Source organism: Notolepis coatsorum (assembly GCF_963971535.1).
Source record: "Notolepis coatsorum genome assembly, chromosome: 3".
NCBI classification, from domain to species: Eukaryota; Metazoa; Chordata; class Actinopteri; order Aulopiformes; family Paralepididae; genus Notolepis; species Notolepis coatsorum.
The window spans coordinates 196,453,284-196,470,506 of record NC_140167.1 but is presented as its reverse complement, the minus strand read 5'-3'; the positions used below and the strand labels follow the sequence as shown (position 1 = coordinate 196,470,506).

At 42.6% G+C, this 17,223-nt stretch overlaps 2 protein-coding genes across 2 annotated transcripts in view; both read left to right on the top strand.

The window, feature by feature from the left end:
- Positions 1–17,223, top strand: part of LOC311226124 (uncharacterized protein) — a gene marked incomplete at both ends in the record, with an annotated part of 109,877 nt that overhangs the window by 43,298 nt on the left and 49,356 nt on the right. The window lies entirely within an intron of this gene.
- The window catches only part of LOC311225095 (uncharacterized protein), a gene marked incomplete at its 5' end in the record, with an annotated part of 40,142 nt that continues 23,013 nt past the window's right edge, over positions 95–17,223 (top strand). The window contains 2 exons of the mRNA XM_084310300.1: positions 95–2,641; positions 11,967–12,177. Of these exons, the coding sequence (XP_084166426.1) occupies positions 95–2,641; positions 11,967–12,177 (2,758 nt within the window). The remainder of the gene's footprint in view (positions 2,642–11,966; positions 12,178–17,223) is intronic.

The following is a 17,223-nucleotide window of genomic DNA, read 5'->3' as shown; positions in this document are numbered from 1 at the left end:
CTCTGGGCCCCGTCCAGGACCCCCCTCTCCTGACTCTCCCAGGAGCCTGAGCAGCCTGAGCGACGGAGACACCAGCAGCCCCGCCGACGTCGACATGTCCCAGTGCTGCTCTCCTGGGGAGACCCCCTGCTGCTACTCCAGTGAAGGCTCTCCTGGGGAGACCCCCTGCTGCTACTCCAGTGAAGGCTCTCCTGGGGAGACCCCCTGTGACGTGCAGACCATCCACAGTAAAACCTTCATAATATCTGACCCTGTGCTTTATCAGACTTTCACTATCGCCGGCACGGAGGACATCTGGAATGGAACCATCTCTCTGATGGCAAGCAGCCTAGAGACCGGATCTTCGGAGGACGACAGTGTTGATGGTGACAGAGCGGCTGACAGGGGTGTGGTGATGTCCCCGGACTCTGCCAAGGGGGACAGCTCTTTGGACTCTGACTCCAGTGAGCGCTGCTCCCTCAGCTCAGAGGAGATGGTGACGAGGGCCAACAGTTTATGTCTAAACTTAAAGGACATGTCCCCTCCCACCTTGTTCTTTCTGGAGCGGCTTCTGCAGGACATCCCTGCCGAGGGAGTCGGAGGGAAGATCACCGGAGAGCTGCCCACGGAGGATGGTAAAATGGTAGAGTTCAACTCCACTTTATCTCTACCATGCGAGGAAGAGGGCGGTCTTCTGCGGACGTTCCTGTGTGAACCAGCGCCTGTCGCTTCTGTACGTGTTCTTTCAGCCCCCACTGATGAAGTCAGCAGGGAGGCGGAGCCTCGTTTCACTGAAGAAGTCAGCAGGGAGGCGGAGCCTCGTTTCACTGAAGAAGTCAGCAGGGAGGCGGAGCCTTGTTTCACTGAAGTCAGCAGGGAGGCGGAGCCTTGTTTCACTGAAGTCAGCAGGGAGGCGGAGCCTTGTTTCACTGAAGTCAGCAGGGAGGCGGTCCCTCGTTTCACTGAAGTCAGCAGGGAGGCGGTGCCTCGTTTCACTGAAGAAGTCAGCAGGGAGGCGGAGCCTTGTTTCACTGAAGTCAGCAGGGAGGCGGAGCCTTGTTTCAATGAAGTCAGCAGGGAGGCGGAGCCTTGTTTCAATGATGAAGTTAGCAGGGAGGCGGAGCCTTGTTTCAGTGATGAAGTCAGCAGGGAGGCGGAGCCTTGTTTCACTGAAGTCAGCAGGGAGGCGGAGCCTTGTTTCACTGAAGTCAGCAGGGAGGCGGAGCCTTGTTTCACTGAAGTCAGCAGGGAGGCGGAGCCTTGTTTCAGTGATGAAGTCAGCAGGGAGGCAAGATCAGAGGAAGGCAAGATCTCCACGTCAGAGGAGCCAGATGCCAGCAACAGAGTTCAGACCTCCACTCCGTTCCAAACCACAGGGAACAAAATCCATGGTCTCCCCTCTGCCATCTTCCTTCCCTTGTCGGAATCCCCCATTTTTGCTAGCCCAGCAGTCGGTCCTGCTAAATATGGGAAAGTTAATGTCATCCCAAAACCAAACCTGGTTGCCAGACTGCCCCCGTTAGCTAACAGAATTTCCAAAACGGACTTTAGGAATGTGAAGTCTAAAATCATGTGGAGACCTGTACATCAGCTGACGATGGCTGGCCCTGCACATGTAAAGGCAGCAGCAAGCAAACCATCACAAGTTAATGTACCAAGCAAACAATCTCAAGTGAACAGAGGCACACCTATAAAAATGGCCCATGCCAGGGTGATGAATAGTGGTATTCTCATCTCTGCTGCCACAAATGCTGCCCAGTCAGAGGCCCTGAGGGAAGTGAATACAGGGACTCACTACTTGGGCATAACGTTCATCCAGTCAGATCACTCTGATATTGCACTGTCCCCTACTGGACCTTTGGGTGTACCTGAGAATGGAGAGGAGTCTGGAGTACCCCAGCCCGACTGCCTCTCTGCTATGTCTGAAAATGCTGCCTCAGCCCTCTGCAGTCAGGCCAGCTCCCAGACAGAGCAGGCGGCCTCTAACCACACACCCACCTCTGTGCAGTCTCCTGGCAACGCCACCTGCTGCTTTTCATCCCCCGCAGAAACACCATCCCCAGCAGAAACGCCTGATGGACAGAACCCTAACCCAACAGATCCTAAACCATCCCCAGCTGAAACGCCTGATGGACAGAACCCTAACCCAACAGATCCTAAACCATCCCCAGCTGAAACGCCTGATGGACAGAACCCTAACCCAACAGATCCTAAACCATCCCCAGCTGAAACGCCTGATGGACAGAACCCTAACCCAACGGATCCTAAACCATCCCCAGCTGAAACGCCTGATGGACAGAACCCTAACCCAACAGATCCTAAACCATCCCCAGCTGAAACGCCTGATGGACAGAACCCTAACCCAACAGATCCTAAACGGATCCCAGCCACAGGGAGCCTAAAGAAGGGGGAATGGTCAAACAGAAACCGAGTGAGACCAGACAGCCTTAGCAGTCAAGACAGGTTTCCTACTCACAAGATGCGGCCCCATAGCTCCTCTGAGAAGCAGTCATCCTCTGGCTCCTCGTCTAGCTCCTCTACCTCCACCAAGGCTCACATCCAGAAGCCTAAACCGGGGACCGTGAACACTTCTGCCCATAGTAAACAGACTAAACCGAATGAGGCCAGGAAGGGAACTCCTGACAGAGCCAGCAGATTGGTGGTGAGTAGATACTGGGAGTAACAGTGACATTTAAAATGGATATACTGACTCTATTATTGATTCCTCAATAATATCATTGATGTGGTTGTCACAGAAGCTAATATAGTGTAGGCAAATGGAAGTCAAGCCATAAAAAGTGTCATGTGACTAGACAACAAAATAAATATGTAAAGAAGAGAAGAAAAAAACATTGATCTCTAAAATCAAATGAGTGAGTGGGTTTTCCCCCCCAAAGCCTCTAAAGCAGGGGTTGGCAATTAAGTTTGTCCTTGGGCCAAATTATTTCCAAGCCATTATATGGCGGACCAGAACCAAAAATAATGGCTAATTTAAGAAATTCATAGTGAATTTTTTTTAACTCTGACTGACCATCAACCACCATACATTTGTGGCAGAGCCAGAAAATTGATTAAAATAAACTAGCTGCGTGTATAGGAGGCATAATAAACTGTAAACTACCAGTTTTTTCTACTTTCCATTATAATACATGTTTGCACTGAACATTCATACCTTTGTCTTTTTGCCATTTTATTATAAAACCAGAGACAAGCGCCTCTCTCTATCGGTCTATCCTACATTACACGCAACCAGCGTCTGACAGCCCGTTCTGTGGAGTGCACGGGACTATTGAGAAACTATAGGCATTTTCCATTGGTTCTCCCAGTCCATGTGACCATTTCTAGCATTTCCATTGGCTATAGTGACATAGATGTATGATAAATAGATAGATACAGTGGATTAGATGCAGTCCAGAGAAAACAACCAATCTAGATATTTCAAGATTCTATCTATGTTTTACTTCTGCGCACTGACTGAGAGATCTCCCGATTCCCATACAATAAAGCGTGTCTTTATCACAAACGGATACAAATATATTTAATGTTTTACAAAACATGTGTAGTGTTCCGCCCGGCTTTAGAGGCTTAAAAACCGAATTGTATTTTTTTATTTAGTTAATGAATGTGTCGTTGTAATTCTTATATACCTAATGTAGCCAGTAACTAATGTCTTTTTGAAGCGGATTCAGCTTTTTTTGCTCCCGATTTGACGTCAGTTTAACCTCTTAAGCCCTAGCCATATTTTCTGAAAATCCGCCTAAAGATGCATACTTAAGTAAATGGACGATTTCTCCTCTTCTACAAGGCCCAATTAACTTTTTTCATCTTCGACTGTGAATAACATTGCATTTTTTTTTTTGGTTTTTCAGAGCAAGTTAGCTATATTCTTATTGTTATCAAACAAAGTCTCACGAGGCAAGGCGCGTAATGAGTAACACTGGTCTAGCCTATTATCCTCTTTAGCTAGCAAGCCAACGTTGGCTAACTATCGACAGCTAACGTTAGTTACGGAGTGCTGAGGTAACAGACGGGCTAACAAGTTTGTGCAGACGGGATTCAATCTTAAAAAAAAAAAAATTTAAGGATTGTAGCACTTGCAGTATTTGGATTAAATGTATTTATCTAGTAATACTTAACGTTAATACAACAGTAATTGTATCTTTATTACAAAGGTTTGGTTTGACAGGTTCATAGCTGTCAACATTGGCAAAAAACGGGATATTTTGCCCCGCCCCCTTCCCCCCGGCCCGCCCCCTCCCAATGTAGTCTCCTCCCCCTCGTATGTATATTATATATATATATATATTGTCTGCACTGCGCAACCGTGGAATCACGAGGCCATAGATTTAGAATAGATAGAAAGGGCACATTGTGGTCAGGGACCGAAACTAGAGAGCGCCACCCGCCATTTGCGCTCAGTTTTTACGTTTGGCGCCTCCCACTGAGACGTCTGAGCGCCGTGTGGCGCTCAATCAAATAGTCATGTGAAAATCATGATCAAATTCTTTAGCGGAGTTCTCACTCGCTGTCTCAGCAGACATGAAGCGCGCACCGCGCACTGCTGCTGCTACCCCCTCCCCACCTGTTTCTGTATGCTGCATGTAAACAGAGGCTATTGCCTCCGAGTCATCGTGACGTTAGTTAGCACTTAGCACTACTGCTCCTACCCCTGTATGCCTGCATGTAAACAGAGGCTATTGCCTCACCGTGACGTTAGTCTAGTCAGTGTGGGACCTTCGTGAGATAACGTTAGCTACCGTTACAAAATGACCCAGTCAACTATTCACTTAGTTTAATACACGAGGCATTGTGTAACGTTATCCAGCCGGCTAGCTACGGATAGCTCCCGACATCAACAAATCCTCCAGCAATAGTCCAGTGCATAATACCTCCGTTGGCTAGGTAACTAGTCACTACGAAATGTCGCAGTAAACTAAATAGTTCACTGAGGCGTTGTCCCAACGCCATCCAGCAGTAGCTACAGATAGCTCTTGGCATCAATGTCCTACAACAACAACATGCGTATTCGAGTCCCTGGTTTACATCGCATGAGTGAGGGCTGCTGACTAGGGTCCAGGTGCAGCGCCGGAGAATTCTTTTGCATGCTGAATGTAGCGTTTAGGGTCCAGCTGCACCCCCGGAGAATCCTTGCTGGAGCTGGAGGCCACTCGAGTATACACACAGTGGAGCTGTTTGCAGACAGCGAGGTGGCGATGTCTCGCAGATAACACAACCACAAGTATGATTATATAATATATATATTTTATTAAAAAAAAATCTATATAAAATAATAATAAAAAAAAATTTATCAAAAAAAAGTTGGCGGGTAAGAAATATGCTTGGCGGGTAGATTCTTCCCATCTACCCGCCACTGGCCGGTGAGTCAAAAAGTTAATTTCGCTCCCTGATTGTGGTGTATCATAATTAATTTGTTGAATACAATAGGATTTTTATAACGTTGACACAAATGAAAGAATATTTACACTAAGTTCTCTTTTACCTCTTATTTAATTCATTCATTTAATTGTAGACACTGTTTATATTGTACATAGTCCTGTGTGTTGTATATTGTGTCCTATGTTACTTGTCTCTTTCTATATACACCGTGGGAAGGGGGGCACGTAATTGAATTTTTCTGTATGTCTTGCACAAATTGTGACAAAGTTGACTTTGACTTTTAACATGCGTCTATAGTGTCAGACACTTATTGTAATGTTAAAAACGGATACTGCTGTAATATAAAGTGAAATTCTACCATGCCTCAATGTATCAACTTTAAACATACACTAAATGTTAATGTTAGAAATGTAAATTTCCATTATTTCCACCCTGTGCAACATTTCCTAAGAACAGCAATGTCCATTCAATCAACTCGAAATCTGTGCTATGAGCTCAATTCTCCCGGTCCATGCAGAAGTAGAATTGCTGTCTTGTTTTGGATGAATGAGTAGAAATGAAAAACAGAAATCTTCTTTTATTAAAGGGGAACTATTTTACTATTTCTTTCACTATTTGGGCACTTTTACACAATTCCTGGAACACCTCTGTAATTATATATTTTGTTTAATTCATTGTTTTGTATTTCTAATAAAGTCTTCAAAAACAGCATTTTTCTAAGCCGTTTTGAGCCTGGGCTCCAACCACTGTGTGCAGCTCATCTTGTACCTCGCCATTATCATGCAGCGGTGTCTTTCTGACATCACAAATCATCACATTTTCAGATGACTCAGTTCAGTGAGGGTGAATATTGTGAGAGGAGAATTGGAAGAATGCGCCAATATGAGAATTAGAGACATAGATCATATTAATATAAGTCCACATAGCTAGGAAACAATGCTAAACACTGAAAAGGCCATTTATAAGATGGTTCCCCTTTAAAGTAGTTTTGACATGTGATATAGATAAAGATATTGTTTCATTGTGTATTGATTAACTTTACATTTGCTCTTCATTCATATAACAAAAGTTATACTGGCACGTCTAATACAGCAATGGATTATGGGTAAATGCAAAGTTAAAGCAGTGCCAATGTAAGAATGGTGTTGTCTCACCCTACTCGCATGTTGAGGGAGAGCACCATACATTTACACTGAGAAACCACGGCCGAGAGTGAGCTCTCCGGGAACAACCCCACTTTGCCGGTATCACTTTGCTGCCTTTTCTAGGTAGTTCTAGAATGTAATACATTTAAGCATTACATCACACGCAGGAGTGGTTTGTGACCAATAAACCATGCCTAGGGGTGGTCGTTAGGCCCGAGGCGCAGCCGAGGGTCGTTAGACCCCCCTAGGCATGGTTTATTGGTCACAAATCACGACTGCACGTGGTGTAAAGCTTTTATACAACTGCCAGATTCATCCAACCTTATTTCTATACAATAAACACACATTAATCGAAGATTTATTGAAAAAACCATCCGCCAGAAAAAGTAGTTCCCACAACTACAAAAAAGACAAGTTGCCTCCATGTGGAAGCAGCTTGAAGTGCATCCAACCAAACTAACACATCCAACTGTGTATTATTGGAATGATTGAGAGAAGTTGCCTCATGTGGAAGCAGCTTGAAGTGCATCCAACCAACTAACACATCCAACTGTGTATTATTGGAATGATTGATTGAAAATTTTATTACCAGATGCAGAATGGGTACAATACAGTACGGCTCAATACACACAATTGTTAAGGGAATGCAGACCTACTTTCCATAGAACTTAATTCTTAGATGCTTCTATATAAAGTAGGTAAAACAAATTAAAACGTTTTCTTTGCCCTATAGGAAAAAAACGTTTTCTTCGCCCTATTTTTTTATTTATTTCTTTTAGCCTAAACTTAACCAGTTGGAAACCAGGGGTACAGTAATAAAATTAGCAATCAACCAATCAATCAATTCAATAGACCATGCTCACTTAAAACAGCGCTGCTTCTCTCTCAGTCTGACTCCCCCGCTGTTGCAGACAGGAGTGTGTGTGTGTGTGTGTGTGTGTGTGTGTGTGTGTGTTTGTGGGTACGCCAGCGTCGGACAGTGTGAGAGAGAACGCTGCAGTCAGTAGAAAGTAGGAAGGAAGAAATTTAAATCAATCAATTAATCTATCAATCAAACCGCGATTTTTCTTTTGTTCTAGATTGCCTCAAGACCCATCAATTACATCATCCAACATTGTTTAAAGGACTAACACATTCCCCTTGACAGAATCGCTTCATATTTAGTCGTTATGGTGCTTTCAACATAACCATTTGTTGTCCGCGATCTTGTTTTCTCCCGGAGTGAGCCGGGGAGGGTTATGTGATTCGGTTGTGGGCGGGTCCTGAGCCCAGGACCGTGGATTGTTGCCAATAAAGACGTGTGAATGGCCAATCAGAATCGAGAAATTTGCATGCCGTTGTATAATTCATGCTAAACCACTCCTTTATCCGGTCGCTGGTCTTCTTTTTCTTTTGGTCGCAACCGTCTTCCGGGCTGACTTCCTGTGCTAACGTTCTAATCTACACTGCTGCCGCCTGTCGTCAGTGAGGGGAATTGCAGCCATTTTGTAAAATTTTTTAATTTAAATTAAAAACTGGAAAAATACGGGAACGGGATGTTCAGGAAGGTTGAAATACGTGACGATCCCGGGAAAAACTGGATGGTTTACAGCTATGAACAGGTTCGTGCCAATATTACAAGTAGGCTAATTTCAGCTAGTTAAGCAATAAATTCATAAATCCTTTAGATTTATATTAACACATTGAGTGCCACGGACGCTTTTTGTCGTTAGTTCATGCCGACCTTTGAGTGCCCCCGACGCTATATAGCGTTTGTTTGTCTTTTTTTATTGCCGATTTGAATTCATATTTCATCAATCGAGCTTCGGGTTAGTGCTGCAGAGTCTCTCTGAGCTCAATTGGGAAGATACCGCCCCCTATCGTCTCTCCCTGTGTAACTGCCCTCCATTACTTTACATTGATGCAGGGGGAGTGGTCAGTTTGTTCATTTTACTTTTCCGACGAGGCATCTGAAGGATCGATTGTGCTCACCGGCCCGGAAAACGCATGGATTATGTATTTACAGGACTCAACACTGTAATCAATAAGCGTGATCGATATTTGGAATGGCGATCAGGAATTGGAATAATCTTTTTGGATAACATCTGATCTCGGGTAAGGAATTTATTTGACCAGTCTTAGGATAATCAGAGCTGTTTTCACCTATATCTCAGCGTTTGCCCTATGTGTGTGTGGCTGTGATCGCTGATGAGGAAATGAGCGAATCGATTTTTCAGCCCGCCTCTATAGCGCGCATAAGTACACATATACTATCGATAATCTAGCGTTTATTTGAAAACTATTCATAAATAGGCCGAAAAATTACAACGTTTTTGTGTATGCTAGAATATTCCAGTAAATGCCTTTTATCACGGAATCTATATATTTTCCTGAAAAACAAGGGCTTTTCAAAATGCTATAAAACGAAAATGAACTGATTAAATAAATAAATCCGTTTCGACAATGTTGACTGCAAACAAGTCATTGATAAGCGACAGGCAGATTAGACACATAGCCATAATGTAAAACAGATTATGCGTTCACAACGCTAAATAAATAAATCCGTTTCGACAATGTTGACTGCAAACAAGTCATTGATAAGCGACAGGCAGATTAGACACATAGCCATAATGTAAAACAGATTATGCGTTCACAACGCTAAATAAATAAATCCGTTTCGACAATGTTGACTGCAAACAAGTCATTGATAAGCGACAGGCAGATTAGACACATAGCCATAATGTAAACAGATTATGCGTTTACAACGCTATCATTGAAGTGTTTCCAATGTTAATGGCTGGCACTCAAACTGTTAATAGCGATAGCCTTGTAAAATATGTATCAATATGATCAATTTGGTTATTATAGGAGAAAGCCCACAGTATCTAAAGGAATTCACTTACCTCTGCTCTGCCCCCAACTCTTCACCTTTACATGCAAGTTAGGTTAACGTTATCTCTTTCCTGCGTGAACGATTTAGCTACTCACGCAGCTCCACCTCTCTTGCAACGAAACCAAGTTAAATAATTTGACTGACAAACAAATAAACCAATAAAATAAAATGTCAGCCAACATTATTTAAACCAACTGGCCTATCGCGGTAACTGAACGTTTAATCCTTTCAACTCGTTCCATTCAGTCATGATCCTCGCCAGCCTGTTTGATAGGCGTGCAGCAGAAGAGTCAAACAAATGAATGGTTGTACAGCGGTGATCCGGTTCATTTCGTTCACCTAGTTCAGAGCAGCGGCGCCGCCGCTGAATGCATATAAGGGAAACACTGAGGTATTGCATTGTTACTGTTCATGTGTGGTGCAGTCAGTCATATATAAGTAAAGATAAAGTTTGAATGACTTACTGAACTGGTGTTTTAATTTCATACCATTATTACCATACCACACTGCTTGTTTGCTATTTCAGCACCAGGCGCTGTCCACCGACTTTATTCATGTTGAGCAAGCGCTACATTGCACCTCGCTGCATTGCACCTGTTATTTACTCTTAGTCTCAACATGGATGAAATGAAGTATAATAAGTAGGGCTGTCAGTTTATCGCGTTAATTAATTACACAGCAAATTATCGTGTTATGAAAATTAACTCAAAATTCATTACAAAAAAAAAAGTTTTTTTACTCATTAATTCCATAAGAACGTAGAATACACATTTACAGACTTTTTTTTATATGGTCCATTTGCATGTTCTTGGTATCTGATTCTAGGGACATCTATGGATCCCCAGTGTCAGAAATACTGTCTGTTACTAGGCTTGAGTAAATTGTAATGAACCAAATGAGAATATCAATAAATTCGTTTGCATATTTGACTGTGAATAACACTATGCTCAAATTGACCAGACCTGAAAAATCTAAGCAAATTAATAGATGGAAGATGATTAAACAAAGTTTTGTAGATACAGTACTGAATTCTGCCATCCGGACACATGCAATTTGAAATATGATTATAGAATATCAGGCATAAAATGGTTATGCGATTAATTGGATGAATTAATTAATTGGATAAATTTCTTTTAATCGCCTGACGGCACTAATAATAAGCAATCTTTAGGTGGTGGTAGTTTCTCTGTTTGGACGTTATACAGTATCTTAAATATATAGCCTAGCCAATAGTCGGTATGATATATATATATATATAATGATTTTTTTAAGAAGAAAAAAGTCATATTCTCAAAATAATCTGATGGGCCAGATATGATTGCTGGCGGGCCAATTTCGGCCCACGGCCGACCACTACTCTACAGGGTGAGGGACTAAAGAAGCCATCTTACTATATTCTTTCTGGCTTCTTAATTTTTTATCTTTACATTTATCCCTCAGAGGAGAAGTAAGGATCTCATTCACTGGCAAATACACCTATCTGCTTTGAGAGTGTTTTTAGTGGAGGTGGCAAATTACTAGATTAAAATGTATTGTCATCGTACAGAACGAACGCAGTACAATGAAAATAAGTTGGCATCTAACCAGAGTGCAAGGTAACTGTAAAGTGCATACATCAAAGCTACTGCGTAAATATGCTAATCTGATGTTTGTAGTAGTACAATGTTACAGTATTATGTACAGTGATACAGTGATGTAAATACACTGGTAGTAAGCCATACTGGCCAGTGGTATAACTAGTAAGAGCAGGTATGGGAGATATATAATGTATGTAAACGGGGATATATATATTTCAAAAACTGATGTAGATAAATATATACAGTATTATTGTATATGGGTGGCATCCTACTAGCTGCTAAAGGGTCCGTTAAATTGTTGTATCTACAGGATTTGATTTTAACTGGTTTAAATTCTGATAGCTGGCTTGAACTGGTCGAAACGAGTGGTGAGTTTTGTGACTGATTTCACTGCCATTGATTTGCTAAATTGGTGAACTAAACTGTCTATACTACTATCTACTATGTTTACTATACCTATACTACTATGCCAAATATGCAAATATGTCTATACTACTATGCACTGAATAGTGTAGCACTCTAGCCTGGGACGAACAATACCACTTACCCTTAGCCACCAGAGGTGAACCCCTCCTGCTAACTTGTTGTACACAATTTGTAAGTCACTTTGGATAGAAGCATCAGCCAAATGACTAAAGGTAGATGTGTATACATTTAGTATAGGCAACAGAGTTCAGAGAATACACCTATCTGCTTTGAGAGTGTATATTTAGTCGAGGAGGAAAGAAGTTTGCTATAGAGTGTGGCTTCTATGGGGGAATATAGTCTAATAGCAGCGTGTTTCTATGTTTGTGGGAGTCTTCCCAGTGGGTCCTCTGCTTATGGATAATACTGGGCATTGTGTAGTAGTGTGGTATCTTTTTTTTATTTTTTGAATTTCATAAAGGTACAAACAATATTGCACTACTACACAATGCCCACTATATCCATAAACACTGGGAAGACGGATCTGCCAGACGGTATATTAATCGAAGATCCAATTCAATGATGCTTCAGCTCAGACTTAAATGGAGGCATGGGACAGCAGGGGCTACGTATGAGGAGAGCAAGAGCAGACTTGGAGTGTGGCCGCACCCCGCCCGAACCAGAGGAGCCTCGCCCTCCCAACCCTCGGCTGCCGGCCCCGGCGCCAGACCGGCCTCTCTGTCGAGCAGGCAGAGACCGGAAGCCTCACCGTTGCCACAACCCAAGCAGAACTCCACGGCAGGTAAGGCTCATCTCTTGGTGGAGCATGTGTTGGTTTGACAGCCAGTTAAAACCAGGGTATCTGCTCTCTGTGCCATATCGGTTTGTCTACTAGGCGACTTCAACATCCATGTCGACTCCCCTCTCTGCAATACCACAATTGAACTGCTGGACTTTCTACACTATTTCAACGTCACCCAACACATTGGGCCTCATTCACAAAGCGATATAAGAACAGATTTCCTCTTATTTTGTTCTTAAGTAGCATTTCTTATTTTGTTCTTATTCAGCAATTTTTTCTTATTTTTGCTTTTCTCTTAGGCAAGACCAAATTTTAAGAGTAGTCGGTCGAGACCCAGATAAGAAAAAGCCTACCATTGGTCAATTGCCCCCAAATACGACTTTAAAACCTGGAACTTATTGCATGCATTCTGCTTCTGAAATGTGATTATATATTGCTGTTGGAACAGTTAGATTCTCTGGCCGAACTTCCTATTGTAAATTCGTTGTAGGATTTATGAACTCGAAAAGGCAGTCGGACAGACCGGTGTGTGCCCTGTTTAACCGCTTTTTCTGGGACAAATCATTGGGGATTGCTGATACTACAGTCAACCGTGGAATTCAATAAGAACTAAACCGATCGCCACGGATATAGCTGCTAGGGGTGGCAATCACCAGAGGCTTCACGATACGATACGATACTATCACAATACTTGAGTCACGATGCGATAGTATTGCGATACTAAATATATTGCGATATGCTGAGTATTGCGATATTAATATTGCGATTTATTACCTTTTTTCAACTGCAAAGTAAACCTGTCAACATGTTTTATCTAATAAAATAAAGTTCAGTCTGTTCATCTCACTTCAGTCATTTTTATTCCAGAACATGGTATTTTCTCAAGCAGACGGATGTAAACACTGTAATCTGTGTTGCATGTACCTGACGAACTGAACTGTTATTAGTCATATTCCTTTTATTTTTTTAATCTTTTTCCCCCTCCATTTTCCTCCGATTTTCTCCCATCCCAATGCTAGTCGTATGCCAATTCCCAATCCCCTTCCTGGTCGCTGCGCACTTACCCCCCACAGTCAGATCATCTGGGAGAGTGGAGGCTACCACGTGCTTCCTCCGACACACGTCCAGCCAATCAACCGCTTCTTTTCACCTGGCAGCGCGGATCCTCTCTGAGAGGGCGTAGCGTGTGGAAGGATCACACTATCCCACTCGGGTCCTATCCGCTCACAGCTCCGGGGTTGGTGACGAACGCAATCTCTGCTACGCCACCTAACCGCCCTATTACAGTCATATTCCAACTTAACTGAATGCACACGTGTGTGTGGACTACTGTACTATTACAGGTATTGAAATGAACAATACATTTCTTTTATAAATAATTAAATATCGATACTTGGAGTCCCTGTATCGATGCAGTATCGCCACGCAAAGTATCGCGATACTACTACGTATTGATATTTTCCCCCACCACTAATAGCTACTGTATAGTGGAATATACTGTATTATTACATGGCATTTTAACATTCGCCGAAATGCTTGATTGTGATTGGTCAATAGCGCTCATCAAAGGTCCGTTATTACTCGATAACGGACCTCTGCCGAGCAATAATGAGTGACCGCTGTGCGCAGCTGTAGCAATCAAGCCCACTGACTGCATCAGTGCAGTCATGAAAGCTGCTCAGCATATGCACAGCTGCACTCAGTCATCAGTGCAATCGGACCACAGATCTGCCGGCGATGACAGCGGGAGCGACAGAACAGAACTGCGTCTGCATTTGATCTCGTCTTGTCGATGGTGTAAAATGAATTAGGTATATTGTTAGTAAGTTAGCCATGTAATAAGCGGGATAATGTATAGCCTATACTCGGTCATTGTCGCAAAATAATTGACCTCGGCGAGGCGCCTCGGTATTTTAAACTTGTCGGTCAATTATTTTGCAACAATGACCTCGTAGCTATACATTATCCCTTACTTAACACATTGTGTGCCAACAATGCGAAATCTCGTTGTTGGCCGCCATGCGTTGTGTGCCAACAACGAGAAATCTTGTTATTTAATCGTAGTTTATTTTATTAGCGATATCCATCCAGCCTCACGTTATCATTGGGACTGTCCCTGAGCTCAAAGGGCAAATACCGCCCCCTATAGTCTCCTGGATGGTATTGCACCCATTGGAATGGACTCAACGGAAATGCATGAGAAAAAAACGCTCCGGATTCCACATTTTACTTCTCAGGCATGTAACCTGAGCCGAGGTCTAACGTTGGATCAATAAACGCGATCGATATTTGGAATGGCGATCAGGAATTGGAATAATCTTTTTGCAGAACATCTAATCTGAGGTAAGGAATCTATTTTACCAGTTTTGGGGTAATCGGATGTTTTTTTCACATATTTCACAACGTGTGTGGCTGTGTGCGTGTATGACGTTAGCGCTGACCAGGTCATGGATAATCGATTTTTCAGCCCCTTCTCTAGTATGTGCATAAGTACACATATACTATCGATAATCTAGCGTTTATTTGAAAACGCTTCATAAATGGGCAGAAAAATGACTGTTTTGTGTATTCCAGTAAATGGCTATTTTCGCGCATTTTTCTGGAATCACTAGAAATCTTAAACTATACTCGTATTCAAAACGGAAATGTACTGATGAAAAAACAATCCTTTTCGTACATGTTGACTGCAAGCAAGTCATTGATAAGCGATGGGCGTATTAGACACATAGCCATAATTTAAGATAGTTTATGCGTTCGAAAATGTGCTCGCCCTCATTGACTAGAGTCGTGGCATCCAAGCGATAAATAGCGCACCCCCTGCTGGCACACAATGTGTTAATATGCCATATACTGTCTTCTTCTCTGATATTATTTATTGTTGGTTTATAGTCCTATTGCTAGAACTAAATAAATGCATGGAGAAACTGCTGACTGGGCCTTTTGAGTTGCCACACCCTCCCCATCCTAATCTGTCAATCAACCACCGTCCCCTCCTTGAAACAGACCCTCAAGACCCGCCTCTTCTCGGAAAAGTGCTATATACATTGAATGTATTATTATTAAAAGTTAAATACTAGGGGAGCTCCAGTAGCTCACCACGTACCTCGAGCGCTATTTCGGCGCCGGGGACAACCGTGCTCGTCACGGATCTGGGGTTTAGCGAGTTCGAATCCCGGACTGCAGCCGTGCCTTTCCCAGAGTGTCTTCCCCCACCATCTGAACCCCTTCAGCCTGTTTCTGTCGGTCATCCTTGACCAGAATAAATGCGATAAACGCAAAAAAGAGCCAGGGGAATGGCCAAAGTTTAAAAAAAAAAAAAAAAGTTAAATACTAAAAGTATTTAATTTGCACAGGTATTACATTTCTGGGGGGCGGCAACCCAGCTGTCTTGAGATGAAATATGAAATGTTTTTGTATTCAATTGGCATGCAAGTGCAGCCGCAAGTTCAGTGTATGCATTTTTTTTGCTAGTATGGTTGTGAAATTGGTATTCAATTTATCTTAACTCATTCAACGCCATAGCCATGCCCCATTGCTGCTCTCTAGCGCCAGCTTTCCATTGCCTATTTTCACGATGTTTGCAGAGCTATATCTATATTATAGCTATGGAGAAAATTGTCCGGCTCATTTGACAGACACTATTTGTAGTCCAGTATGTAAAGAGAATTGTAAATCTTTCATATACGTTCGCGTGTTATCCCATGGTGAATATTGTATAGTTTCAGAGTGATCCGGGCTAATTCCTGGAAGCTAAGTTATGGAGTGATATGTGCATTTTGCAAAAGTCGTTCGCGTTGCTCGCCTCGACACGATATTATTTCCAATTCAAAGGTATATAATCGGTATTATGTTTCATCATGAAGGCATCAAAGGGGGGGGGGGGGGGGGGGTCGTTTTGTGATGCTCTGATCGTTAGCAACCGCATACGTTTTGAATACTACATACGTTGATCGTTGGGATCGATGTGAAATCATTGTAGGATCAAAGTACGATTGATGTCATATAGTCCTTAACTTTGATAGGAGGTATTGCAAAAAGAATATTCCCATTGTCTGATCGCGATTTCCAGTATTGATGTCCATCGGGTCCCTGACATGAAATGGCACAAAATATATAAATAAAGTGTGATGGACATGTTCCAAGGTGCTCGGATGAAGCGTTTCACTTGCCTGGGTCCAAATTCTACTCCCGGACCATATAAAATGTAACCGTGAAATAAGGTTTCAAAGGGTAGGCGATACTGCCACTTAGCAGGATTCGGCCGGCATTGCACTCTCAGGGTCTCAGAATGAGTTCCAATGATAACGCAGAGGTCCGTGAGAGTGTATAGAATATTAAAGTTGAAAAAAAAGTGGTATTAACACTGAGTGCCAGCAGGGGGGCGCACAATTTAGCGCTCGAGTGCCAGCGCTGTAGTCAATGGGAGGGCGAGCACATTTACGAATGCATAAACTATATCATGGCTGTGTCTAATGCGCCCGTCGCTTATCAATGACGTGCTTGCAGTCAACATGTACGAAACGGATTGTTTGTTCATCGGTACATTCCGTTTTATACCATTTTGAAAAACGCTCGTTTTTGGAAATGTCCAGAAAATAAAAAAGATTCTGTGATAAATGCCCTTTAGTGGAATACACAACAAATTTTTCAGCCTATTTAATCGTTTTCAAATAAACGCTAGATTATCGATAGTATGTGTACTTATGCACGCTAGAGAAGCGGGCTGAAAAATGGATTTATCTATTTCCTGATCAGCATACACATATAGGGGACACGTTGATATATATGTGAAACTCTTACCCAAAGACTGGTAAAATAGATTCCTATTGGTTGTTTACCTGCCAGTGTCTGGTAGACAAATGTAACCAGCCATGGACATGTGGTTAGTGGCTGGTGGTCATTTTCTAACATGTGTGTGGTGGTGGGGTGATGTCCTCCTTGGTGAGTCTAAATTTAACCAGGAGTATTTTGATCGGGTACTATTTTGATCCAATACTATAAAAATATATATATATTAAAAAAAAAATCTGGGTTGATGGGAATCGG